General features: G+C 38.0%; 5 protein-coding genes across 7 annotated transcripts; 2 read left to right on the forward strand and 3 right to left on the reverse strand.

Annotated features, from left to right (window-relative positions):
* Positions 1 to 5,245: 5,245 nt before the first annotated feature.
* LOC116335659 (putative gustatory receptor clone PTE03) lies at positions 5,246 to 6,184 on the reverse strand. The gene has a single exon (XM_031759418.2). It carries the CDS (start codon positions 6,182 to 6,184, stop codon positions 5,246 to 5,248), a length of 939 nt encoding a protein of 312 aa, XP_031615278.2.
* Positions 6,185 to 10,630: 4,446 nt separating this feature from the next.
* Positions 10,631 to 11,566, reverse strand: LOC116335667 (olfactory receptor 52B2-like). The gene has a single exon (XM_031759428.2). The coding sequence runs from the start codon at positions 11,564 to 11,566 to the stop codon at positions 10,631 to 10,633; it is 936 nt and encodes a 311-aa protein (XP_031615288.2).
* Positions 11,567 to 15,243: 3,677 nt separating this feature from the next.
* On the forward strand, positions 15,244 to 16,179 carry LOC116335668 (olfactory receptor 52N5-like). Its single transcript, XM_031759429.2, has 2 exons — positions 15,244 to 15,586; positions 15,716 to 16,179. Exons 1-2 carry the CDS (start codon positions 15,244 to 15,246, stop codon positions 16,177 to 16,179), a joined length of 807 nt encoding a protein of 268 aa, XP_031615289.1.
* A 2,393-nt stretch (positions 16,180 to 18,572) lies between these two features.
* On the reverse strand, positions 18,573 to 22,217 carry chrna10a (cholinergic receptor, nicotinic, alpha 10a). Of its 2 annotated transcripts, XM_039622475.1 has the most exons (6): positions 22,023 to 22,217; positions 21,629 to 21,754; positions 20,864 to 21,009; positions 20,546 to 20,700; positions 19,562 to 20,094; positions 18,573 to 19,479 (listed from the first exon to the last, which is right to left on the reverse strand). In XM_039622475.1, the coding sequence occupies exons 3-6, from the start codon at positions 20,864 to 20,866 to the stop codon at positions 18,779 to 18,781; spliced, it is 1,392 nt and encodes a 463-aa protein (XP_039478409.1). In that variant the 5' UTR covers positions 20,867 to 21,009; positions 21,629 to 21,754; positions 22,023 to 22,217; the 3' UTR covers positions 18,573 to 18,778. The 2 variants fall into 2 exon arrangements, with proteins under 2 accessions (XP_039478409.1, XP_039478410.1); XM_039622476.1 differs by lacking the exons at positions 20,864 to 21,009; positions 21,629 to 21,754; positions 22,023 to 22,217 and having other exon boundaries at positions 19,562 to 20,089; positions 20,546 to 20,653.
* Positions 22,218 to 22,629: 412 nt separating this feature from the next.
* On the forward strand, positions 22,630 to 27,359 carry LOC116335672 (post-GPI attachment to proteins factor 2-like). 2 transcript variants are annotated; one of them, XR_005615530.1, is made up of 6 exons: positions 22,630 to 23,294; positions 23,413 to 23,662; positions 23,912 to 24,018; positions 24,120 to 24,228; positions 24,380 to 24,647; positions 27,291 to 27,359. XR_005615530.1 is itself a non-coding variant. In XM_039622542.1 (6 exons), the coding sequence occupies exons 2-6, from the start codon at positions 23,127 to 23,129 to the stop codon at positions 24,508 to 24,510; spliced, it is 765 nt and encodes a 254-aa protein (XP_039478476.1). In that variant the 5' UTR covers positions 22,630 to 22,890; the 3' UTR covers positions 24,511 to 25,034. The 2 variants fall into 2 exon arrangements, 1 of the variants encoding a protein (XP_039478476.1); XM_039622542.1 differs by lacking the exon at positions 27,291 to 27,359 and having other exon boundaries at positions 22,630 to 22,890; positions 23,127 to 23,294; positions 24,380 to 25,034.
* The last annotated feature ends 195 nt before the right edge of the window (positions 27,360 to 27,554 follow it).

Here is a 27,554-nt window from a genome sequence, read left to right on the forward strand (position 1 = left end):
TGTAAGTGAAGGGCTCACTTCCACGTCACACAAGGACCCACCACACCTCACCTCCACCAAAGTCCTGTCTATCTTGTCCACTGAAGCCAAAACCGCCTTTGTCTAGCTAAAACACCTGTTTTGATCCACCCAGACACCACAAAACCATTTATCATAGAAGTAGTTGCATCAGACTCTGGAGTCAGGGCTGTTCTCTGTTCCCAGTGTTCTGGACTAATAGGTAAGCTGCAACTTTGTGCCTTTTTCTGTCACCTCCTGCAGAGAAAAATTATGATGTGGGCAACCAGGAGTTGTTAGCAGTGAAATGAAAGAGGGGGCTGAACATCCTTTTACCATTTGGACAGACCATAAAAATTTAACCTATTTAAGAACGGCTAAGAAAATTAATGTCTGTCAAGCCAGTCTATAGTCTTTGTTTTTGCTCACTTCAAATTATCAGTCTCTTACCATCCAGATTCTAGGAAGTTCAAGCTAGATACCCATGGAAATTATTTCTGACAGAGGTCCACAGTTTACTTCTCAGGTCTGGAAAGCCTTAGACTCAGCAATTGGAGTGAAGGTCAGCCTCAGTTCCAGTTATCATCCACAAACCAATGGCCAAACCGAGCATCTCAAACAGAAACTGGAATCAGCTCTCTGCTGTGTCACCACGCAAAACCACCAATCTGGTCTACACATCTTCCCTGGGCAGAGTACACACAAAACATGCTAACCTCATGTGCAACTGGTCTCTCACGCTTTGAAGCCACCTCTGTTTCCGTAAGCCAAGGCTCACCTTCTCCCTCCACACCATCTGCAACGATGTTGACGCATCTGGACTTGGACCGAGAAGGCGCTACTCAGCTCATATTCAGCTCTGCTGTGCAGACCGCCTAAGGACACCTGCTCCCAGGTACCAGCCTGGGCAAAGGGTATGGCTTGCTGCTAAAGACAATCCACTGAAATACCTTTCCCATAAGCTCGCTCCATGTTACATTGGACCATACGAGACTGAAGCTATCATCAGTCCTGCAGCAGTTACAGTAAGCTGAAACTCCTAGCTTTCATGCACATTCATCCCATGTTCTGTGTTTCCCAGGTTAAGCCAGTACATTCCAGTCCTCTGTGCCCACGACTTGTCAAACAACTTTGTTTACATAAACTTGTAAACCTTATCGCTGTGTTTGCGCTTGGGTTCTCTCCCACATACTGGGCTCCAGGTCCCTTTGACAATATTGCTGGTACACAAAAGGCAGTGTGTTTGTGTTGCCTTGAGTAACACAAAGTGTATAAAAAGAAATCTATATTTTGGGTGAAACACAAATTAACAAACTCAGTAATGACCTAAATACCAAACTCTGTTAACAGGCTTTGCCATCAAATGTGAGATATTTTCTGTTGGGGCCATGACACTGTGCATCAGTGCATCTGTGATCAGTCTTTACAAAATTATTGCTCTGTTTTCTTATTACAGTTTTGTATTTAACTACCCCTGACTGCTTCAGTTGTTCTGTATTCCTGTTTAATAAAGAAATTACCAAAGTTTACAGACATGTGGCTACAACCGTAGCTTGCCTCCACCAGTGTGTGAATGTGAGCGTGAATGAATAATGTCATTGTAAAGCGCTTTGGGTTGCCCTTGAAAAGTTATATAAATCCAATGCATTATTATTATTATTATTATTATTATTATTATTATTATTATTATTATTATTATTATTATTATGTGCTCTGGAGACAAGAAATAAACTCCAACTCTGCATTTATAGGAAGTACCTTCAGTAGGTATACTGTGGTTAGCTTAAAATGAAGTAATGTTTTCAGGCTTCTCAGTGACTCAAATTTGGAATCAAATCAACCTCAGTGGCATTTTGATAAGTTTACCTTTGTTACACTGTCAATAAAAATCATAGGGGCTAAAAAAAACATAACAAATTTCCCAGGTATAACAAATTTCCCAGGTGTGAGAGTAATAAAGGTTTATCTTATTTCATCTTATCTTATCTAAAACAAACTTCAATTCTTTTTCCTTATTTCTTGTCCATTTATCACGTTATGATGCTCCGGGTGTTGCTTTGTAGGCTGGAGCCTACAAAGCAACACCCCTCCCCACATTGGACAATCGGACCATCTCTCCTGTTCCTCACACCCAGGTATTCACCACTCATCCAACGTGTGAAACCTGCTGTGAGGACAATTAAAGTGTGGCCAGAGGGGACAGACGCAGTGCTCCAGGACAGATTTAAAACACAGACTGGAATATGTTCATCCACACAGACCTGGACCAGTACGCCTCATCTGTACTGGATTACATCTCCGAAACCACAGACAGTGTCACCACCCAGAAACGGATCACCATGTACCCCAACCAGAAGCCTTGGATGAAGTGGGATGTTCGTCTCCTCCTGAAGGCCGCATTAACACTGCCTTTAGGTCAGGACCTGCGCCTACAGTACAGCTAGGGCTAATCTAAAGAAGGGCATCAAAAAGCCAAACACCATTACAAAAGAAGGTAGAAGAACACTTCTCCAACTCCAACCCCGACGCATGTGGCAAGGACTCCAGACCATTACAGACTACAGGACCACCAAACCCTCCCCGCATCCTCTGATGTCTCCTTCCTCAACGAGCTCAACAATGTTTTATGCTCGTTTTGAGCGAGGGAACCCCACAACCACAACCATAACAGACATGACGCCAGACCACCAACCTCTGACTCTCTCCCCACCGATGTAGGAGCGGTGCTGAGCAGGATCAATGTCCACAAGGCTGCAGGTCCTGATGGCATCCCAGGCGTGTTCTCAGAGTGTGTTCTGGGAGCTTGCAGGAGTGCTCACAGACATATTCAATCTGTCCTTGGCCCACGCTGTGGTACCGTCCTGCTTCAAATCCACCTCCATCGTCCCGATACCCAAAAACTCCAACCCATCTAGCCTCAATGACTACTGCCCAGTAGCACTCACCTCCATCATCACTAAGTGCTTAGAGCAGCTGGTCTTAGCACACTTCAAATCCTGTCTCCCCCACCCTGGACCCCCACCAATTTGCTTATACCGCCAGAACAGGAGCACAGAGGATGCAGTCTCCATCGCACTGCACTCTGTCCTCTCACACCTGGACAACAACAACACCTACGCCAGAATGCTGTTTATAGACTTCAGTTCAGCGTTCAATACAATCCCACCCTCACAACTCATCAGGAAACTGACAGACCTGGGCATCAGTTCCCTCATCTGCAAATGGTTACTGGACTTCCTGACCAACCGCCTCAACATGTCCAACTGGATAACCGCTGCTCATCTACAATCACAATGAACACCTGTCTGTCTTGTACCACAAGGCTGTGTGATGAGCCCTTTCCTCTACACCCTCTTCACCACACGACTGCAGACCTGCTGATGGTTCCAACACCATCATTAAGTTTGCAGATGACACCAACGGTGATTGGCCTCATCAGCGACAACGATGAGACCGCCTACAGGGAGGAGGGGGATCGTCCTTTACCAGTGGTGCGACATACAAACAACCTGCTGCTTAACACCGAGAAGACTAAGGAGCTCATCGTGGACTACAGGAGGAATGCTGACCCACATCCACCCATCCACATTAAGGGGACGGCTGTGGAGCACTTGGAGTGAGCAGCTTCAAGTTCCTGGGAGTCCACATCTCCGAGGATCTCATGTGGATGACCAACTGCTCCAAGCTGGTCAAGAAGGCTCACCAGCGCCTCTTCTTCTTGAGGACTCTGAGGAAGAACCACCTGTCCTCAGACATCCTGGTGAACTTCTATCGCTGCACCATCGAGAGCATCCTGACCAACTGTATAACAGTCTGCTGTACGGGAACTGCTCTGCCTCGGACCAGGAAGGCGCCTGGGCAAAGGGAGGGTCGTGAAAACTGCCCAGCTGAAATATCGCCCGAGCACCACTTCCCTGCCATAAAGGACATCTACAGGAAGCGGTGTCTGAAAAGGGCTGGGAAAATCATCAGAGACCCCAGTCACCCATCACATGGACTCTTCACCCTCCTGCCCTCTGGGAGGCGCTTACAGGAGCCTCCGGACTAAAGACCACCAGGTACCGGAACAGCTTCTTCCCACAGCTGTCAGACTCCTGAACTCTGCCTCCTGACATCTGACCCACGTTAAACACATGGACTGAACAGAAACATACACACCCACACAAACTAGCACTTTATCACTACTGTATAGTTCTGTGTAAATATCATTCTGTACATATAATGCCATCAAATTTTAATCCTACAACTGTTTATAACTTGCATAGTTCACATTTCTGTATAACTGTATATCTCAGATTTCTGTATAGTTTTTTATTTCATATTTATATCCTGTTCATAGCCTGTACATACTTATAGATATAGAATATTCATAACATACTTTACACCGTGTACATTATAACATACCATAATAGACCCATTTCTGTAATATACTTACACATCTATATTATTGTTAATATATATTGTAATATATCTATATCACGGCTAAAAAGCACTTTCTGGATGGATTTCCCAGGTGTGAGAGTAATAAAGGTTTATCTGTACCTGTGACATGTACAATGACAATAAAGTTGAATTCTATTCTATTCTATTCTATTCTATTATCATATGAAACAGTCAACGATGAAATTTCAGGAATTTTTATTCTGACACAAGCACAATGATAAAAATGAAAACATGAAAACATAAATACACAAGTAAACATGTTACTCATACGAATTCCATAATAATTCGTAAAAGAAAAAATGGAACAAAATATATGATTCACATATTACTAAACGCATTTACTTATTTGCAATATACATTGAATATAAATTCCAATATCATTGAAACCAATATTAGATTAGTTTCATAACAGTCACTTGGCCTGTAGGTTACAATAATTATAATGAACATGAGCAGAAGTTCACAATTCTATATTATTATAAACTAACTGCATGTGCTTGTCTTGTAATTATTTAATTATTTTTTATTATTATTATCATTATTTTGCATAAAAATTATTCTTTAGATTCATTAGTGGTCTTTGACTTACAAAAAAAGAGAACAAAAACTACAACACAGAGGAGATCAAGAAAAGATTTCTCAGAAGAAACTTAGTATTCAACGGACTAAATTATATCAGATTATAATTAAATAATTTGATTAAAAGCAATCAAGATTTAATCAGTTTATCAACTGAAACAGAAGTTAACCTACTCTGTAGAATAAAAAAGACATATGTAAACAGCACATTCAATTGGAAAAGTGGCTACTTTGTGAAACCCACATTTTGTTTTAGAAACATTACTATGCATTGCTTTAGTTCTTTAGTTTTCAGTCCATATATAATAGGATCAAGGAAAGGGGGAAAAATTAGAACAGACAGACCAAATGCTCTTCTCAGAACAGGGGACGAGCTCTCGATGCGGTGAGAAATCAATGCAAAGACAGTGTTGATTTGTAAGCTTAAGAAAACAATTAAATGTGTACCACATGTCTGAATGGCTTTTCGCCGGGCATCTGTATGATTAGTAAGGACACATGTACGCAAGATCTGTGCATATGTGTACACAATTAGTGACAACGGGCCTCCCATAAGCACGAATATAGTTGCTAATCCATAGTAGTTGTTCACGCTAGTGTCTGCACAGATTAATTTTACTAATGACTGATTGTTACAGTAAAAATCTACAATGTTTGTTCTGCATGTTTTGAAACGTGCAAGCAGAATAAACAATGTAAACATCATTGACAAATTTATGAACCATGTTATAACAATCATTTTCATTAAATTATGTGAATTCATAATGGTTGTATACCTCAGTGGAAAACATATAGCAATATATCTGTCGTATGCCATGACACTCAAGATGAGCAAATTTCCTGTACCATAAACATGAATCAGAAAAGCCTGAAAAATACATGCATGGTGGGAAATAAGTCTGTTCTCTGTCACAATGCTAAAAATGAGATGAGGAAAAAAAGCCGTTGCACCCACTATGTCACTAATGGGCAAGTTGAACAGCAGGATAAACATGGGCTTGTGTAGTTTTTTATTCATAGCAATGACTGTTAACACCAACAAATTGGAAAACATAATAATTAAATAGGTAAGTGTTCCAAATACAAACGCTGGATAGATATCTGTGCTAGATAAGCCCAGTGTTTGCAGTTTTAGAAGGCTACTTGTAGATGAATTAGTATACATAATTATACAATCTTTAAACTGTTTCCTTTCCTATGGAAAACAATATGTTCCTCCTGCTTGTCAAAATCTGTATCAAATTTCTCCAGTTAAAAGAAATTATCATAAATTAACAAGCAATTTCAATTTGATTATGAAACACAAAGTTAGTTGTACCTGTGTTTTTATTTTCCTGAAGCCTTGCATCACCCTAACTTCACCCTTACATTGCTGTAATTACCAATGATGATGATGTGTTCTTTATATATGCCAAAGATGCCCCATGAGGATAGCTGTTGGAGCATTTTGCATGAAGTAAGTCCTTAAATAGAAGTAGATATGTAAAATTTTACTTTTATTCAGAAAATGTCTTTGCTGTACACCTCACTAATAATTTTGGCATGCTTTACCCTCCTTTGATTTTAAAACTAAAGGAGGGTTGCCAAATATGTAAAGTAGAGAATTGTTTCAAATGTGAACACTTATATATCCACGTTCAAGCTTCAACGAGCTTAGATTGACTTTTTTGACCGGCATCTTATGCTGCATATCTTGGCAACTTGGAATTTGAAGTCCCAGTATTTTAGCTCTGCTGTTCTCAGCCACCTTTTGCTGGTGCATGTTGGGAGTACTTCTAAGTCAAATTAGGCACAGATGTCTCTTTTCCTGTCCCAGTATTTTGGTCATGCCCAAGGTATCTCATCTAACACCATGAAACTATGAGCTGGCTATCTTTGCACAACCTGCACTGTCTCTACCTGCCTCTATTTCTCCAATAATTAGGGCCTTTTCTGCCATAAGATCACAAAGAATTTCTGTGTTGTCTTCTAAACCAGCCCCTAGACATGGAGAGGATTTATTGACATCAGCAACTTCCTTGATTCGCTATCCCTCCTCATCTCTGTAATTTCTATTGCCTGGGCCCCTGACTTTTCTTTACTTTCATTTATGACAGGGGTGTCCAACTCCAGGCCTCAAGGGCGGGTGTCCTGCAGATTTTAGATGTGTCCTTGATCCAACACAGCTGATTTAAATGACTAAACTACTTCCTCAACATGTCTTGAAGTTCTCCAAGGGCTGGTAATGAACTAATCATTTGATTCAGGTGTGTTGACCCAGGGTGAGATCTAAAACCTGCAGGACACCTGCCCTTGAGGCCTGGAGTTGGACACCCCTGATTTATGAACTGTGCTTCTCAATCCATATCACTTCCTAGGCTTTATCCATATCTACTTTTTAATACTGCAAAGGCTTAGACCTCTGCAAAATACCAGTACAGTGCACAACCTCAGTATACTTGATAGTGACTAATATGCCTTCTGATTCTACAGGGTGGGCCATTTATATGGATACACCATAATAACATGGGAATGGTTGGTGATATTAAAGTCCTGTTTGTGGCACATTAGTATATGTGAGGGGCAAACTCCTCAAGATGGTGGTGACCATGGTGGCCATTTAGAAGTCGGCCATCTTGGATACAACTTTTGTTTTTTCAATAGGAAGAGGGCCATGTGACACATCAAACTTATTGGTTTGACGCGGTTCTTGGCCTCACAAGAAAAACAATGGTGTGCTTGGTTTCAACGTAACTTTATTCTTTCATGAGTTATTTACAAGTTTGTGACCACTTGTAAAATTTGTTCAATGTGCTGCCCATTGTGTTGGATTGTCAATGCAACCCTCTTCTCCCACTCTTCACACAGTGATAGCAACACCGCAGGAGAAATGCCAGCACAGGCATCCAGTATCCGTAGTTTTAGGTGCTGCACATCTCGTATCCTCACACCATAGACAATTGCCTTCAGATGACCCCAAAGATAAAAGTCTAAGGGGGTCAGATCGGGAGACCTTGGGGGCCATTCAACTGGCCCATAATGACCAATCCACTTTTCAGGAAACTGTTCATCTAGGAATGCTCGGACCTGGCACCCATAATGTGGCGGTGCACCATCTTGCTGGAAAAACTCAGGGAACATGCCAGCTTCAGTGCATAGAGGGAAACACATCATCATGTAGCAATTTCAAATATCCAGTGGCCTTGAGGTTTCCATTGATAAAGAATGGACCCACTATCGTTGTACCCCATATACCACACCAAACCATCACTTTTGTTGTTCCAACAGTCTTGGAGGGATCCAAGCACACCATTGTTTTTCTTGTGACATTACCAATAAGTTTGATGTGTCACATGGCCCTCTTCCTATTGAAAAAACAAAAGTTGTATCCAAGATGGCCGACTTCTAAATGGCCACCATGGTCACCACCATCTTGAGGAGTTTGCCCCTCACATATACTAATGTGCCACAAACAGGACTTTAATATCACCAACCATTTCCATTTTATTACGGTGTATCCATATAAATGGCCCACCCTGTATGTTTTAGTGATATAACTTGTTGAAGTCAGTCTAAGATATTCTGATACACTATGTCAGGTCTTTTCTTAATATGGGGATTTAGATACTTTCCAAGTGTTTTATGGTTGACTTGAATCCTTAAAACTGAAAGATTACTAAATAACTATGTAAGGATTGTGCTCTTTCTCTCGCACCACTTCCAACAGGGTTTAACATAAAGGCATTCTGGGAACCAATCAGTCTGTCTACTGACCAACTTTGATGAGCTTTATCTGATGGTCCTTGTTTACAAATAGTTGTTAGACATGTTTAAAAAGAGATGAAGTTTTTCAGATTGTATTTAGGTAAAGGCATGACCTCCATTGTTTTCTGCACAGACTGTTTGCTTGTATGAGACCAAAGCATTCTAAAATGGGATTGGTCAGTAAAACTCAGAGTACAAGCAGATTATAAATGAAAATCAAAAAAATTACACAACCAAAAGTAATATCCCTCCCTTACAAATTCTGCATAGAGATTTGGATAAGGGTAAGGTGGTGGGGATGGAGTCAGCACAGCAGGCTAAGGACAGAGGCTTCATGGCAAGCTGTTTGACAGTTAAAGGCATCTATGTGCTCATGCAGGTCACAGGCAGTTACATTGCATTATATAAAATTTAAAAAGTAAAAGTGCTACTTACTAATTGTGATTTATTTTATGCATGTATACAAACTATGCACGTTTATTTATTTAGTTTTGTGACTAAACAACTTCATGTGTATATTTTTATAAACTGTGATGAACCAGAGGTTCAAGCGAGATGCAGACCCAAAAGCAGACTCAAAAACCCACTTAACTTTTCAGAAGCCTTTATTTACACAGCGAGAGTGGAATCTGGCTAAACATGAATACACATGAGGAGACACCAGCAGAGAGCAGGTCATCACAAGGAGTCACTGGCGGAGAATGCGAGCGGAACGAGAACTCTGAAACAGAGGAGAGGAAGATTACTGGACTGGTAAGGTGATAGAGAAAAGCTGGAGGTGAGTACTGACTGAAGGGAGTTTTGCAGGCCAAGATTTAGACGCTTCGATACCTGTGGGAGTGTCCAGAGCAGGGCATGAGCACTGAAAACAGTGGAAAGTCTGTTTTCCCAGATTCTCCAGAGGGGTCTAGTAGAGGCATGATGGGCAGGAGGGCATGCAGGTAAGCAAGGTTATGGATTCTTGCTGAGAGCAATTTGCAGGTGAGGAAAGCAGGCAGGACCAGTGCTAGAAAAAGAATGGCAACAGAGGGTCGATCTGGGAGACTGCGACCAGGAGCTAAAGCGCATAGACACAAAGTTACACATGAAGAAACCTGCGATGAAGCTAAACATAAGGGAGGCCTAGTGATCACTAAGAGGTAGTAGGATGAACTGGTGATAAGTGGGAGGCAAAAGAAAGAACCCTCTTGCTGATTGCTCATGGATAAGATACAGGTGAGACACCAGAAGCACTGGAAAATCCCTAGACACTCTCACGAACCATGACATAAATCACATCACATATATCTCACATCTGTTTTTTCCATTTTTCTTACAGAACATGAGTATATTTTCTGCAATTAAAAAAACTGTATAAAATTAAAATGTTAATATATTATCATTTAAAATAAAGACGATCAGAAAAATGTACTTTGACGTATTGAGCATGTGCAGTATATTGTCAATATATTGACCAACGTACTTAAACATCACAAAACTCAAAGAAAAAGATCAGGATAAAAGCAACAACAAATTTTTAAAACTGCAGTACAATGTAGTCAACAATCATTCATTTTAAGTGAGATGAATGTTTATCTCTATATTCAACACGTTGCATCCTATGAGTGTTATTGAGTCAAACTACACTAGCAAAAATGTCAGACAAAAAAATAAATCCCTAAAAATCCCCAATAATATTTCCATGAAAACACTTTGTGTGAATATACATGAAAAAACTGCAGATTTTTCCACAATAATCCAGAATGCTTATGTGTCTGTTCAGGTCTGTGTCATTATTTTACAGTTTTCTGTAAAGTGCTAATCAGATGACACAGTGTTTTAATTGTTATTGCAGAATTTTATGATTTGCTTAACAATAAGCAAAGATTCAGATAGATACTCTATTTTTTAAGACTCTCAGGAGAGCGCTTCGTATTTCTTTTGTATACAACCCATATACGATTGGATTCAGAAGTGGAGGTACAATAAATATTAACATGCCCATTATCTTTTGCATGTCAACTGAGACATTTTTGAACCTGTGAGATAAAATCGTGAATGTTCCCACAACCTCAAACATGACCAGTATAACTAACTGTGCAACACACGTGTTGACAGCTTTTGCCTTTGCTTCTGATTTCCTTGTAACCACACATGTGATGAGAATTTTAACATAGGAATACGCCTGAATGGATATGCTTACAACTTGTATAACAGCAGTGTTAAACAGGCCTATAATATTATTGACTGTTGTGTTTCCACATGTCAGCTTCAGGAGAGATGGGTTATCACAAAACACATTCAGAACAGCATATTTGCATCTGGGAAGTCTTGTCTGCAAAGAGAACAGTGATACAATCAAGACAAAGTCGAGCCCCCAAACTAGTGCAATGATACAACTAGTAACTCTTGGTGTCATGACAGAGCTATAGCGTAGGGGCATGCAAATAGCAACATAACGGTCAAAGGACATTGCTGCAAGGATAAACAAAATGCCACCACCATACATGTGGAGCAGGAATGCCTGTAAAACACAGAGAAGATGGTGTATTTTGTGTGTCTCTGTAACAATATCTGACAGTACTTTTGGTAACATTGCAGATAGTCCTATGAGATCATTGAGTGGAAGACTAAATAGGATGAAATACATGGGTTTGTGAAGGTTTCTGTTCAATATGATTAAAGCCAACAAAGTCAGGTTGCAGGAAATTCCAAAAATATAAATGAAGATGCCAAGAAAAAATATAGGATACTTTCCTCCAGGTGGGATAACAAATGGATCAAGGGTTAACTCGGAACTAAATTCAAAGGACTGGTTTTCCATTTTAAACTTAAGAAGTTAAAAAAAGACAACTGTGAATTCACATTACTAAACATTGTTACTGAAATATTTTTTACATTATTGTTAAAATTAAGTCAATATTTACGTAAATCAAGCACGCCATTTTTCAAATGTAATGTTGCCTAAAGTGCTCAGAACTGTTGTGCTTCTCTTGCTTTATTGAAGTCACCATAACCAGAACATGTATACGTCACCCCGTGACATGTATACTTCTGGGATTATCAACGGATTTACAAAGACGGAATAATATTTTTGTTAGGTTTGTATTCAGTATCCAAAAAAAGTACTACATTTTTTTCCCTAATTTAGCTAAATAAACTAATATTAAGGGTATTGCTGTTAAAATAACTACCAGTAAATTGCAGGCTAAATGTAGGAAACATAAGGAATAAACTCAAATGATTTAGGTAAAAAAAGAAAAATCTCTTCCGACACAAAACAGTCTGTTTGTTCCTGTTATGTATATGAGACTTTATGATAACCAGTGCCTTTTATCACAGCAGTACCTTTCAGTTGAAGGTGAGATGGGTTAGAAAGTTTTTTTCAGTTTTTACTGATGTTAGATTTCTTTAACCTTTGCTTTAGGTTTAAAAAAAATATTAATTCTAATATATGTTGTTTGAATTTCAAATGGTGAGCAATAAAGTCTATTATCAATGTAAAGATATGTTGGCGTATAGTCCTACAAATAATACTTTAGAAGTATTTCTCTCAACTGATCTTCTGTTTAATGTGTTTTATAACATAAATGCTGTGTATAAGAATACCTTGTACCATAATGTACAGTTACAGAAATAATACAATTATATTTCAGCTCTGTGATAAAACTATTATGTAACTGGAACCACTTTAACTGGGCAGAATTACATCAGCCAAATGCCTGATTACTTTGTCAAAACATATTTTTAATGAGCCCCTTAGAAGTTTGATTAATTGATGTGTTATTAACTGTCTCACATTTTAATTAATCCCTGGACAAATGCTAAACCTAGTCTAGAATGATATACTGTTTTATTTGCTAATGAGGATTGTTTTTAATAATACTCCTGGGAGGTGTGTATGACTCGGATGTTTACAAGTTGTTAAGTGGAGTTGCATTTAACATAACAATGTGTGAACATTTGATTTTTTTTAAACTTTAATCACTGACTGTGAAATGAAGTAAATTATTTTAACACTTTGGATGCTATAACACTGTTTATTATTTTTCATAAATATATAAATTATTATAATAAATGATTATTTTTTAAATACATTAATTTGCAGTGTAGGAACAACAGTTCCTTCTGACATGATAATTTATTAATATTAAAATAAAATGTTTTACAGAAAATGCAGAAAGACAAAAAAGTATGTTTAGTGATTACAATGTTTGGCCTTTCCAGAAAGTATGAAAGAATACTAATTGAAACAGAGCTCTGAGGTGATCACAGCAGGCAATGGGGAACAAGGACCATTTTAACTCACACAAAAGGGCAGTAAGGACATTAGGACTAATCATCTTCCCCTGGGAAATGGACATGATGAACCCTTGAGCTGCTTTGATATTTCATTTGACCCACTTTTTACATTATTTGCCCTTTTTTTAGTACTGATCCGCATAAAAGGGCATGGGTTAAGTTTACTGTCTCGGGCCTTTCTATGTAAGGTTAAGGTATTTTTCTGCTTCATTGTTTATTTGAGTGGTTGACTTATCTGATGACACAGTTCATTGGAACATAAACATATTCACATTTGGGGAATTTGAAATTGCCCCAGTGAAAGTCCCTGGTTCATTTTCAGATGTTAGTGTAGATGTGAAATATTGAAAAATGTCAGTTTAGAGGCTAATTTCCTGTTTGTTTGTTTTTTAACATGTGCTTATCCCTTTATAGAGCACTCATTGAAATATATTGAAAATCATGGAAATACATGGAAAGAGGCAGGGTAAACCCTGGACTCCAGTTTGCCACAGGGTCCTTTTTTTCTTTTATGTAATTCAGTCAAAACTAAATAAATCATAGGTGCACAAAGGAACTTTATAGCAGGTCCTTCCTCCCAGCAGACTTTATAGACTTTATAACCATCACTCTGCATATTATCAAATACAGTGCTGCCATTTCTATGCCACAAATTTCACTAATTTTTAGAATTCCAACACAAACACACCTGTCTCAACATTTAGAGTCACTTTTGAGCATACATTTTTTTCTTTGTTTGTTTGTTTTTTGATATTATGGCCACAAGTGTGCGATTAGGTAGGGGCCAAAAAAGAACAAAAACATTTTTCCCTAATTGTGAAAGAACACTGAAGCTTGAAATGCTCCAGACCATTACAGATTACTGACCATTACTGACATGTGGAAACACTGTGGTCAGATACAATAATTTAACTATCTGTCACACAATCTGATCTTTGTTGATTAGCTGGGAGAAATCAATGTGGTTCTACAACCTCACAATCAGTCACCTTAAACCAACCCTTGCATTTTTTATTATACAATTGCAAATGACTTATAGTTCCTTCTCAGAGCCCCCATTATCTGCTTATACATAATCACTTACAAACTCATGCCAGTGTCAGAATGATACAAATGATCTTCTGTTTGTGAATTTTGTTGACTTTATTGTTCATTTTTGTTTTTTAAATTTTGATATAATATTAGGCCTAACTTAAAAGTATTATTTATTTGTTATTTTATTAAGTGTGTTAAGCTGTGTCAGCAGATATGTTTATAACACTTGGTTACACTTGGTGGTAATGATAAATCCATATAGAAGAAGTCCACATTGTTTCCAAACCCCATTGCTTTGTTCATGTGTCTGGAAGGACCGCAGGTGGAGTGCAGGTCACAAACATAAAGTGAAAAGTTAAAAAAGTACAATTTTTACAGATAATACACACTGACCGTTATTTAAGGTCCTCATTCTTGTTAATAATTTAAAATGTGCTTGTTAACTTTTTTCTTCTTTTGAAGGGTATGGCAGGAAAAGTTTGAGCTTTTATTCTTAACACCCATGCATCTAGACAAGAATTAAATATCAAGCTCCATATTAATTCATGTGGGAATCTATAAGGAGCCCTTGATAAATATAGAACTGCAGCAGAAATGGAGAAGCCAGTAAATTCAAATCAAATGTTACACCGTGAAGATAAAAGTCACTGAGCTGTAGCTGCTGATGGGATTCCCTCCTCCACAGCCAAGGTACAAAACACTAGCAGCTGAAAACACTGTGACTTCACATTGTTGTAGGTTTTGTTGAGCATTTATTTTGTATTTTTTTCAAAAATCTGCATTTTCACTTTAAAATGTTGGTACCTTTATCGTTAGTTTATGTTGAAGGTTTTATGGTGTCAATTTTAGTTCCTGTTGTTGTTATTACACACCATATTTGAAAATGAATGAAAAATGGTTTTTATGCAAGAGAAGAATTTGATTACTGAATATTTCAGTTAAAGGTAATGTGTTTTTAAAAGTGCAATTTAATATAATTTTGTGTTTGTTTTTCTTTTTTTGTTATTGTGAGGCATTTTTAATCATATTTTATTTTTATTGATGTTTTTTCCAGGGAGAAAAGAAAGTGTAATAAGTATGTGCATTCATCTTTAACATACTGGGACACTTATCATGTTTCATTGTCAATGTTTTCTCTTTTAGGTTTCCCATTAAGTAAAGAGAATGGAAAAAAACAAAACAGTTTCAACTGATATTCTGGAGGTCCAAGGTTTTGACATTTCTCCAGAGTCAACGTATCCTCTCTTTTTCTTACTGCTCTTTGTTTACTTCACCCTGCTTTTTTCTAACATTGGAGTCCTTGTGCTTATCATCTCTCAGAAGAGTTTGCACCAGCCAATGTACTTTCTGTTTTGTAACCTGTCTGTCAATGATCTCATAGGTAACACAGTCCTGCTGCCTCAGCTGATGGCTCACATCTTGGCAACTGAACGGTTTATCACCTACAAACAGTGTGTGGTTCAGGCTTTTCAAAGTCACACATTTGGATCAGCTTCACATATGATCCTCATCATTATGGCAATTGATAGATATGTAGCGATATGCCACCCCTTAAGATATAGTTCCATTATGACAACCAGAACTGTGGTTGGGCTGTCCGCAGCTGCCTGGGGCGTGTCAGTAGTGCTTGTGTCTATATTAATAGGTCTTACTGTGAGGCTGTCCCGCTGCAGATCCACTATACAAAATGCTTATTGTGACAACGCATCACTATTCAAGCTTTCTTGTGAGGACGTGTCCATAAACAACATCTATGGACTCTTTTTCACTGTGCTGCTGTTTACTAGTTCAATTGCAAGCATAGCTGCCACCTATTTTAGAATTGCTCTCATTTGCTGGATTAAGAAAAACAAAGACTTGAATAACAGAGCACTGCAAACATGTGCAAGTCACCTTGTTCTTTATCTGATCATGCTCTGGTCAGGATTTTTAACAATTATATTGCATCGTTTCCCAAATTACCCAGACTTAAGGAAAATTGCATATGTTTTATTTCATGTTGTCCCTGCTAATTTGAATCCAATAATTTATGGAATGCAAACGAGATCATTAAGACATAAAATTACTGAAATACTGAAAAGAAAAGTGACTCCATCCTAATATTTTTAATCTTCAATTTACAATACTAATAATAATACATTTTATTTATAGGCATTTTTAAATACCCGGAAGGTCACCTTACATTAGTACAAAATAAATAAATAAAATAAGGCTTGAATCTAGGTACATGTATTATTAAAAGTTTTCATTGGTTGCAGCTAAAAGGTACCTATTTTAGATTAACCTTTTTTTTTTAACTTAAGTTCCAGTTGCTTTTGAAAAGTCTTTCAACAGCTCAAAAACAATGACAACAGCATAAAATGACAAGACATCAGAATGACTGACACATTAATTTTCCTCCCACCCATGTATTAAAATCTAAATGTTTTCTACCAACCATTTTTTTAAAGTGGGGCCAGGCCTACACACTTCTATTGATTGATTGCTGAAAAGCCATTAAAATAATATCTATGACAGAGCATAAAATAAATAAAAAAGTCCTTATAATCAGTATCACTATGGATGTATTTGGAGCTGAGTAATGCATTTGTTTTCAGTAAGCTTGTGGGGGGTTTTCTGTGTAGTCATTGTTAATAACTTACAACCCAAAACTTATGCTCAAAAAGTTAGTAATGTTTTTTTACTTTAATAGAGTATAACAATACAAAATGTATTTATTGTACATATACCAATAGGGAATATATTTTCAGTTGTTTATCATGTACCCTTGCAACTATTATTTTCCATCTAACGCTAACTGAAGCTTCTGAAGCTTCTTTTTTACATCCTATTAAATAACAAAAGGCTTTTAGAGTTTTTAACTAATTTTACTCATAAAAGCCAACTAAGATTACTGTGTGGCTAAAGATAAAAAGAAATGCCAGTGATAAAATATTTCCTTGGTGAATCCCTGTTTGGATCAACTTAATTGATTCAGTTCTTCATTCTAATCCATTATCAACACTGTTCTGTATTGTTTGGCATCATTGTGTGCAAGGAGTTGTCTTTCACACCTTCAGGATTAGGACCATCAGATAGAAGGAAAGTATTTTTTACCAAAAATATATTTCTGATTTTTTTTTTTTTTTTTAAAAAAAGGTACCATTGTAATCCCCCTAAAATACTTTCCTTGTCTTTCTGCATGCCTCATGCACCTGGATTATCCAGGTCAGATTATTTTTCCATGGCATTTTACTGTAATTCTTCTCTACCTTTGTGTGACATTGCATTGTAGTGCATTTCCTACCAGTTTAGAACAGAGTACTGCTGACTAAGCATTGAGACTATTTTCCTTTCTGGTGGAGATTAAAGAGGGTTATCCCTCTCTAAAACATATAGATGAGGGATTATACCAAGAGCTAAGCTAATGGCTGCAAACTATGAGATTTCATAGTTAATGCATAAGCCTTACACCAGCAGCAGCATCATAAACATGTTATATGTTTTACAGAAACTGGTAACACAATTTCCAACAAAGGATCTTGTGCTAGTATAATTATTTTATACCCATACCAGCTGTTATATTTTCATGGATTTTTAAATGTATTTAAAAATTTAGTCAAACAATCCATGTACAGCATTAAAACAGCACTGAAACCCTCTCAGGGTTCACTGGAGTCCTTACTTTCTCAGGACACCACCAAAACTATAGTAACTGCTTTTACTTAACTGCTTTGTCAGATTTTGGGTTGGAGGGGGGCTGGAGCCTATTCTAGTGAGGGGTGGGATAAACCCTGGACAGATCACCAGTCGATCACAGGGTTATTCAGCTGATTTTAATCTCTGCAATTAACCTAACGTGTGTCTTTGGACTGAGGAAGCAAGCTGTTCACCCAGGAACAGGGAGAATATAAAAGATCCACACAAAAGGCCTCAGGTACTGACTGTTTTGAATGAAAGACCCTCTTTCTGTGACATGACAATGATGACTACTATATAAAAGCTACTGTCACATCACCCACTGGTTCTATTTGAACATTATGGGCATTACCATTTATGCTTTTTGGAGACAGAAGTGACAAAATTAGGTGCATTCATAGATCTATAATTAACCATGCAACCTGCTAATTAGTGCAGATACCCAGTCTCATTAAGTGAGCCATGCCTCTAATCACTTTAATACCTTTAATACCTTTTGCATAAGTCACAGTGCATTTTAAATGGGTGAGCCATAAAAAAATAAAAAATAATTCAAATATATAATAAATCACCCTGTATATTTGTTATGACAGCAGATAATATTTATTTGTTGCTTGTTGATATTAGTTTATGAACACCTTAAATAAAGGGGAAATAAAAGTTCCTATACATAAATTAATCTGTATTTTATTTATTAAAAGAAGAACTCAAAAGTGAACGACTGAAAAAAATATCATTATCATAAAATATATAGATTTGACAAAAGAACCTTCCACTTCTTGGGTGAGTGGAATAACTTTCACACAGCAAGGGGAGAAAGTCCATAAACAACAACTTTATCAAAGATTTAATTCTACTCACAAAAAGGTTTGTAATAGGAGGTGAAATCTCAAACATTCCTGGAAATATGAGAAACTTTTACAGAATCTGATAATACTGGATGATTCCTGTCCTAACCTGGGATAATCTTTGTGCTAACAGCATTTCATGCTGTCACCAAACCTTCTGACAAGGTCTGCAGTTATATGGTTTTACCCATGATGAGAAGGCTCATGAAAAACACCATAATGAAAAAAATCCACATGAAGAAGCGGTCTAAAACTTTGGCCACCTTCTTCCACTCTCCAGTCCTTTTCTGTGTGGCCCTCTGATCTCTGTGGCAGTTGGCTATATACTCTATGTTACGCAAGAGCTGTCTTTCATTGCTTTGGTTGCTGCAGGAAACCTCTCTGTCTTTTTTCTCTCCATCACTCACTCCCCCCTTCCTGCATCTCCTCCCCTCCCCTGAGTCACCACAGTCCAGGCTTGCAAAAATGCCATTCTTCCAAGAGCTGTAGTTGCTAGTAGGGTTCTTCCCTATTGAGCCTATAGGAGACAACATCTGATCAATGTCTTCTTTTTCTTCTGCGGGCATAGATCCCACTATCTCTTGTCCTCTGTCCATTCTGAAGACACAGTCCTCTCTGCCTGGTCCCGCCTGACCATTCATGGTGCAGTTGGTGTTCTGTACAGGAGGAGGCTCCTGTTTCTCTGGCTGAGGTGACATGCAGTTCTCCCCAACTTCATAAACAAAGCACATTCTGGCCATGTACTGCAGAATGACTTTCTTGGCCCATTTGGGAACAGGCTTGGCATCAGGGCCACAGTGGTGTATGTTCATGACAAATATGGTCAGAGCAGTGGAGGCTGTAATCATCGTCATTGTTGCAATGTAATATTTTCCTGAGGAAGGAAATAAGATAAGAAAATCTATGAACAGATTTGTAGTGCATTACCATCACACATACTGGGATTTAATTCTTACCAATTAGTGGTACATTCTCAGAGGGGGGCATGATCTCTGCAACCAGTAACTGAAAGACAGTGAGTGCCAGCATCACTGTGACACCCAATGACACCTTCTCCCCAGAGTCAGCAGGAAGGTAGAAACCAAGTGGTGCCAGAAAAGAGATCATCACACATGGTATGAGCAGGTTGAAGACATAGAAGGATGCTTTCCTCTTAAGTTTCAGTGTGTAGGTCACATCTGGGTAAGGGTCAGCACAGCAACCATAAAGAACAATGCTCTTCTTAGCTGGCATACCAAGCACCTCCCACTCGACGTTTTCCACCAGGTCAGCCAGGTCAGCACTCTCCATTGCATTAAGGATGTCAAGCTGGTTACCGTTGTAGGTCCAGGAGCCGTAGGTGAACCGGCATTGCTGAGCATCAAAGGGGAAGAAAGACACATCCACTTTGCATGAGCTCTTGGTGATTGCTGGAGAATCCCACATTATCTGTCCATCATGTCGAATCACCACATTGGTGTCCATGGGACCAGTGAAATGATCATCTGCGCTAAAAAACAAAGAAATCATTGCTGAAAAAACAATGTCCAACAACACTGTAAATTCATACCAGGAGCAAATTTTGGATAGGTCTTTTACAAAAACAGCTTTGATTAGTTTCAAACTGGAAAGGCACAAGTACTCTAGTTAAGGATCGTGTCTGTTTTTATAGCTTTTCAATAATATATATCATGATTATGTTTAATGTTTCAGCATCCTTTAGTTTCAATGACACTTTTAAACCATGGCAGGCATCACTATATGGAATTACTTTACACCTACTTACCTAATACTTTCTTGCTCTTTCAATCACTTGTCTAAAATTCTAAATTTATGTTTTTGTTTTTAAGGTTACCTAGACTGTTGTATATGCTGCATTATTGGACTATTGTGTATTTCATATTGGGCAAAATGTCATGATACAGTATTGAATTTGTGAACTCTATGCCCATCCAACCTACCTGTTATAGAGAACTATATCAGGTCTCCATACATAACTACCCGGTATGCGGATGGTATCAAGGCCATCATAATCATCTTTATTCCATTTAAGGTGTGCATCAAACCACACTTGCCGTATCCATAAATATGCAGTTAGAATTTGGTTTCGCTCATCCTGTAAAATATTGAGAAAGGTGATCATAAAAGGGGAATATTACAGTTGAAACAGTAAAAATAAAAAAATAAAACAAAATAAAATACAAAACAGCATTACAGATATATGTGTATCTGCATGGATCAATTTCACTCATACAATTATGTGCACTGTGAGAGTTTACCATGTCAATTATCTGGGAGAGTGTAACCTGTAGAGTTACATTCAGGATGGTGTTTGTGTCCTCTACAGGCCTCAGTGCGCTAGTGTAGTTTGTGAACAAATCCTTTAGGAGTTTCTGAGCATATCTTCCATGAGCACACCAACAAGCTAGGGCAAGGAACAAAACAGTTTAAAGTTATGTTAACACAAAACGTGATGCATTTCAGTATTCATGTATTTCCATTTTAATCGAGAAAAATATGTGTTTGCTATTAAAGGCATGCTGGTGTGATCACGAATCATTAGATTTTCAGCCAGTGACATGCACAGCAAAGGCAGTGCTGTGGATTTAGAGGGTTGCAAGAAAAGGGAGAAACATGTGGGGCATGTGAGACAAAATATGGATGGTACAACAGATGGTGGTAGGGAACAAAGGGCAATTGCAATCTATATTTCCCGTCTATAAGGCTCTAGAAATAGACCAAACACATCTGCCAACATGTGCCAACAGTGACTTTCTCTGCTAAAGCTCTTTGTATGGAGTGCAACGTGTTGAGTTAATGCTTAATCCAGTGAACAAACAACAAATCAAAATGAGCCTAAACCTGAAGGGGAAAGTGTTGGGAATTATTCGTCAAACACATGAAGCCATTATTCACGCATTAAAATGAAATCTAATTAAAATAATCACTGATCAACCAGGAAACGAGCAGGAAGAGTTTTCAACAGGAAACGTAGGTTGTAGCACTAAATTTATTCCCAGTGTCAACAATGGATTTGGACTAACCAGATGTTAACCTCGAGTCCTGTTTCAATAAAGCCTCTGAGCTGGATGCAAAGAAGGTCTACAGGATTATGATGACAGCAAAATCCCCAAACAGCTGGCAACAAGTTTGCGGATTCCGGGAAACAGCTTGAGGGGAAGAGGAAATATGAGGTGAAAAGGATGTTCTATAAAATATAATAGATACAATGAAAAACAGATGACTGGGATCACACGTCCAACCACACTTTATAGAAAAATGTTATCTAAAGCTTTCTTCTCTGCTAGGACAGTTTTAATATAATTCCCTTTCATATAATATTAAACCAATCTAAATAGGAAAGGAAAATTGATAGATATACCGACATCATTTTAGATTATACGAGGTAAACAGAAAATAAAACGAAAGTAAACTTACTCGGCAAAATACCGACACACAGCAGCCAGCGGAATAAAGTCTGGATTCGCCATTGTTTCATCTTGCTGAAGCAATTTGCCCTCCATCCGAGAACCATTTGAACTGCTCTGTCCCCAAACACGTTTTATTTGCCGAAAATAGTCTTTACAAAAGCACACAGATGGGGGAAGTCAGCAGCGATGTAATCCGGTGCTGAACAAGCCCAACAAGCGCTCGGGAAGGGGAGGGGCAGAACGAATCCAGCTGATGCGACCACGTGTACACCCTGCGTAAACACGGCGAGTTAAAGGTGGTGTTGTGTGTATTATCTTTGATGGGGTTTTGGTGGCGAATTAATGATAATAAGAATCGTCCCCTTGTTTGCTGTGATTCAGCACCTGTGATTCAGAGAGCTACCGGCTACTAACAAACAAATAATAACACATTTCACGCTCCTTGTCTTCGGGCTAAATCTGGCCAATGATTAAAAAAAAATGATAATAATCACATAATGCATAATTTGCATTATGTCGAAATATATATGCTGTAGCAATCACAACACTGTCCTCCTCTGACTTTCTCTTCCGGGTGCTGGTGGTCGCCACCCACTCGTTTTACACGACAAGGATGCTACACCAGCAGGCCCGTCATCATCTCATCGGAGCATTCATCTGAGGTCGTGTAATGCAAAAAAAACAAACAAACAAAACAAACACCCCCCAAAATGCGGGAATTTAAAATGACTGGATGATCCGAGCAGTGTTTTAGGCGATCGACGATAGCTGATAGAGAAATACACGTCCACCGCGCTGCCTGATCACTTAAATATTATTGTTACAGCGTAGGTATTGTTGGGAGAGACCACTGGCAAACAGTAAACAGGTTGAAGGTAGGATGGATTTAGCCATTAATTTACATGTTCAGTAAATTCACGCGAATGTTTTAAATCTTAAATGTGCCCGAGAGGTTCAAGATAAATATTGACCTTATGGATGTACTTGACATGTTTACTCATCTCCAGTCTATTTTGTTCTTATCTAGCATAGCTACAGATGCTAAGAGTGTTATATCCCGTATGTGATCATCTTTGCCCGATTGTTTCTTTTCCCGCTGTCGCAATTTAAGATGCTACAAAGTTCAGATATTTTGGGGCATGAAAGACCCCTGGTTATTAGGGTGTCATTCGCCACCTGTGTTCTGGCGACTGTGTGCCTACCCCTGCTCGGGCTCATCACTTGTGTCTTCATATCCTCTGTTTTTCATTTTGAAGATGCCACTGGTACACACTGCCAGGTAATCTGCATGTTTTTTCCTACTTATGCTCATAGTTCTGTGGTAGTAGCTGTAATACCTTATTATGTATTGATTATACATTTTTAACCTAAACAAAATTCTTATTGTGTGTGTTTAGGTTCCTAATTACCTGCCATCTATAAGTGCCTCTATCAGCTTAAGTCCTGAGTGCCACATTTGGCGATTCTGCATTGGACTACACTCAGCACCAAGGTTACTGGTGGCTTTTACCTACTTCAAGTTTTACAAGGCTCGCTTTGCTACCAGGTTTCCAGAGAGTTCACTCAGCTGTTTGAACCTGGGCTTTTCTATATCTGAAAACCTTGGACTCTTGTTGCTCACATATGTATCATCCACTGAGACTTACTGTGAGTATTCTGTATTTAGTTTGCATTTTTGTACAGGCCTTGTCTGTACAACTATGGTGTAATACTATAATAATAATACTGATAATACTATTACCTATTCTTGGACATAAAAAACAAGCACTTCTAGTTTTTCTAAGTATAATATGACTGGTGGTTGGTGCATTTATGCAAAGTTTAATAACATATTATCACAAGTTCTTCCCATTTGTTGATCAGATTTCCCTTTCTCTTTGTGTTTTTGCTCCTTAGTTGTGCATAAGGAAGGTTTTGTCTTGTTCATTGTAAGTTCTCTTATCTACATGTTGATAACCTGCCGTTTATGGAAATCTATTAAGAAATATTCCCTAAATCCTGAGGTAAGAAATAGCAAATGAGGCACTAGAACTTAAAAACTGCCATATCATTTGTAGAATTACAGTCAGTTTAAGTATTTGTTTACTTTGTTGTGCCCTCACAGGATGCCAAGTCTCACCACTGGAAAGTGCGTTTCTTACTACTCAATGTAAGCTTCTGTGCTTTTGCCGGATTCTTTTACTGGAAACACAACATGTACTGTGAATCAGGGAGTGAGTATTTAACCCATCCTTATGTTTCTGTGAGGATTATGGCCTGCTTTATTAATATTAATCATCAATCATCATATTTACAGTAATTCAAATATTCCCAATATTCTGACCAAATCATATTTTGTGTGTACTCTGTTTCTTCTTTTATCAGGTTACACATTTTTTGCCCTGTTTGAGTATCTAGTTGTTTTCTCCAATATGGCCTTCCATCTTACAGCCGTGTGGGACTTTAAGAGCCGGGAGGTCATGCTCATTTCATCTTCAGAGGATAAAGACTTCTGACTAGAAGGTCAAGGACTAGGTACTACATGTACCACCCCTCAACCACCTGATGACAGCAGCCTTGATCCTGCTGAAGAGGAAGAGTGGGATGAAGGCCTTTTCCATATATTTCCATGATGACCACTCACAAATCCTTAGTGAGTGATGATGTCTGACAAATGAACATAAGATATGCACATGTGCTACTGTAGGGTTATTAGGATAACTTTAAGTGCATTTTTTGCCTCAATGTCTCATTCATGGATGCCTTCACCAACCTACATGATGTTATGTAATGTGACATTTTGACTTTTATACACTGCACAGCAAATTTGTGGTCATACTAGAAATGTGCCAAAGTAAAGTGATAGTTCTTCAAGTAAGCTTGGCTTTTATTTTGAAATATAAACTCAAGGATAGGAAATGGATGCATTCTGAATTCTAAGCCTTAGTGTCCAGCTTCAGAAACACTGCACTCCATCTAGAGTCCTCAAAAAAGATTGGCACCGATACTCACTTTCATTTAATAAAATGCAATATTCAGGTTTCTGTTGACAAAGCACTTTATTCTATGGTGTTATTTATTTATGATTTATTTTGTTAAGGGCAAGTATATTACATGAACCACATTACATACCACAGTACTTTTAATCTTAGCTAGTTTGCCATGCCCATTCCTAATCAGGCTTTTAAAACACAAACAGAGACATAATAAAGTTCAATAAATCATAACTTTAAATACTTCTGCAATATTGACAGTTGAAATGTTAATTTAACACTTTTCAAATCAGATTTCCTCAATAATATGTGAGGAACTGTGCACACTATTGTGTCCTGATTACCTAACTCTTCGCTGTGCACCAAATCCCCCAATTAAAACCCCAGATTTAAATGAAAGAGTATACTCCAGATTGGCGTGCCATATCAACAGCTTTGAGGAAAAAAAAATGATAGAATCAAATGAAATTAAAATACCTAAATTAAAAAAATCAATCAGTCTGTCTCAATCAATCAGTCAATGAATCAACTGTGTAAAAAATCCAATACTGTGAATAACTTACCTGAGAAAAGTCCTATATTTGTGAAACTTATAATACTCAGGTCTTACTAACACTGTGTTAGGGATAGGTTCACATTTTTGTGATGATGGTTAAATTGGCAGGTTACAGCCCAAAGTTAAGATCAGCCTATAATGTCAATACACAAGCCTATATTATCTGATCTCAATACCAGGAAGGTTCAGCTAAAAAATACCTATGTAACTGGCAAATTTAATTTAGGGTGCACAATTTAAGTTGGTTTAGCCTGACTACCTGTACACAACTTCAGCGCATTTCTTTATGCTAGTTTGAACAGGTGGGTTTTGAGGGTGGACTTAAAAGGTTTGGCCATTATCAGTACCATATCTGTTGATGCCTGCCCTGTTTATGTAGGTTGAAGTCTAAGGCCTTACACTTTCCATGTATGCACAAAGGAATTCCTGCACATGGAAATAAATTTGTCTGGTTAAAGTTTAAATGTAATTGTTTGCGTATTTGTGCAAACTGTGCTGTGCCTAATAAACAGATCACTGTAAAGGTTATTTCATCATTCTAACAGAACTTAAAATATATATGCACTTCAACTTATGATTGACTTAAGACATCATTATATGCTACTGTTCATTCGTATTATACCACCAAGATTGTAAGGTAGTCTCAAAATATTTCCTCTGTATATATCTTGCAATATGATTGAATTTACACTGCTCTGAAGTGTCTTATAATCCACCCATATATCTAAACCAGATGATGCAAATGATCCTCAGGTCACTGGCAAGAAGCTTCATTTTGTGTAGTTTCCAATATTAATCAATATTATTATGTGACGAATGTATGTGAAGCGCATCACTAAAAGTTTATTATTTTGTTCTGCATTACTTTTTAAGATGAAGTAGTCAGTAAATATCTTGTCATAGTCAACATGTCATTAAAGATTTTAACAAAAGCTATATAATACTGAAACCTATGAACCATGATGTGATGACAGTAATTTCCTCCAATATTAATTCTTTTATTTGCACTTGAACTTAAGGATATTCACCATAATATATTGGCATGACTTGGAAAATACCTCAGTGTGCAGGTTTACTCTACAGGAAAGCTACAGGACCCTGTGTTAGCCTAAGCAGTCAACATTGCAGACATATACTCTACAAAGTCTGTACAAGTGTTTAATAACAGGAATTCTAAAAAAATGAGTAAGAAAAATAACAACAAATATATATGTTTTTTTAATTCAAGCACCATTATTCTTTTAAATAGAGTTCTCTATCAAACAGTCAAGGTTTCCCTTTATAGTATAACTCTTAATTGATAACCAGATTAGTAACAGTCAAATAAAATTTTTGGACACTTTTAAAATTTCTCTGCAAAAGCCATAAAACGTCTTTAAATGTAGCAGCATGTTTTGGGGCATTAGATCCCCTTTACTTCAAGGGGTCTACTGCCAAGCTTTGTTGGTGTGCATTCAAGCACAGGAACGTATTGCACTTCTTGGATTTCCACCTCAACGCACCCTTTGGACAGAGGTTACACCATTCGAGCCTTTCACAGTGAAGCAGCAAATGTCCACACTGGTCCTAACACACATCTAGTTGTGTTGTTGCTGTGAATTTCCTGGGATGTAGCCTTCCTTCTGAAACAACACATGTGGTGGAGAGGAGGATTATATTTTACCCAGCTTTAAATGCTGGCATGTTGACTTGCTTCAAATTGTGAGCAACTGCCAAGCAAAACCTTGATTGGTGTCTCATTCAATAGGACACAGACTCCTCTGCAGATGAGCCAGCAGTCTGAGATGCACAGGACGAGGATGTATCTAAACAGGGGAAAGTGCCATCAACTTGACCTTGCTGTTGTCAAGACTGACGACCTGTCCAGGGTGTACCCCACCTCTCATCTCATGGTAGCTGGGATGGACTCCATCAGCCATGACAGCTTGTGTAAAATCTGGTTATAGCTTGTTGAATTCAGCTGTGTGTGTAACTCTACAAAGAGCAGAGACTGAAAGAATCAGAGTTTTTG

Source organism: Oreochromis aureus, linkage group 14 (assembly GCF_013358895.1).
Source record: "Oreochromis aureus strain Israel breed Guangdong linkage group 14, ZZ_aureus, whole genome shotgun sequence".
NCBI lineage: Eukaryota > Metazoa > Chordata > Actinopteri > Cichliformes > Cichlidae > Oreochromis > Oreochromis aureus.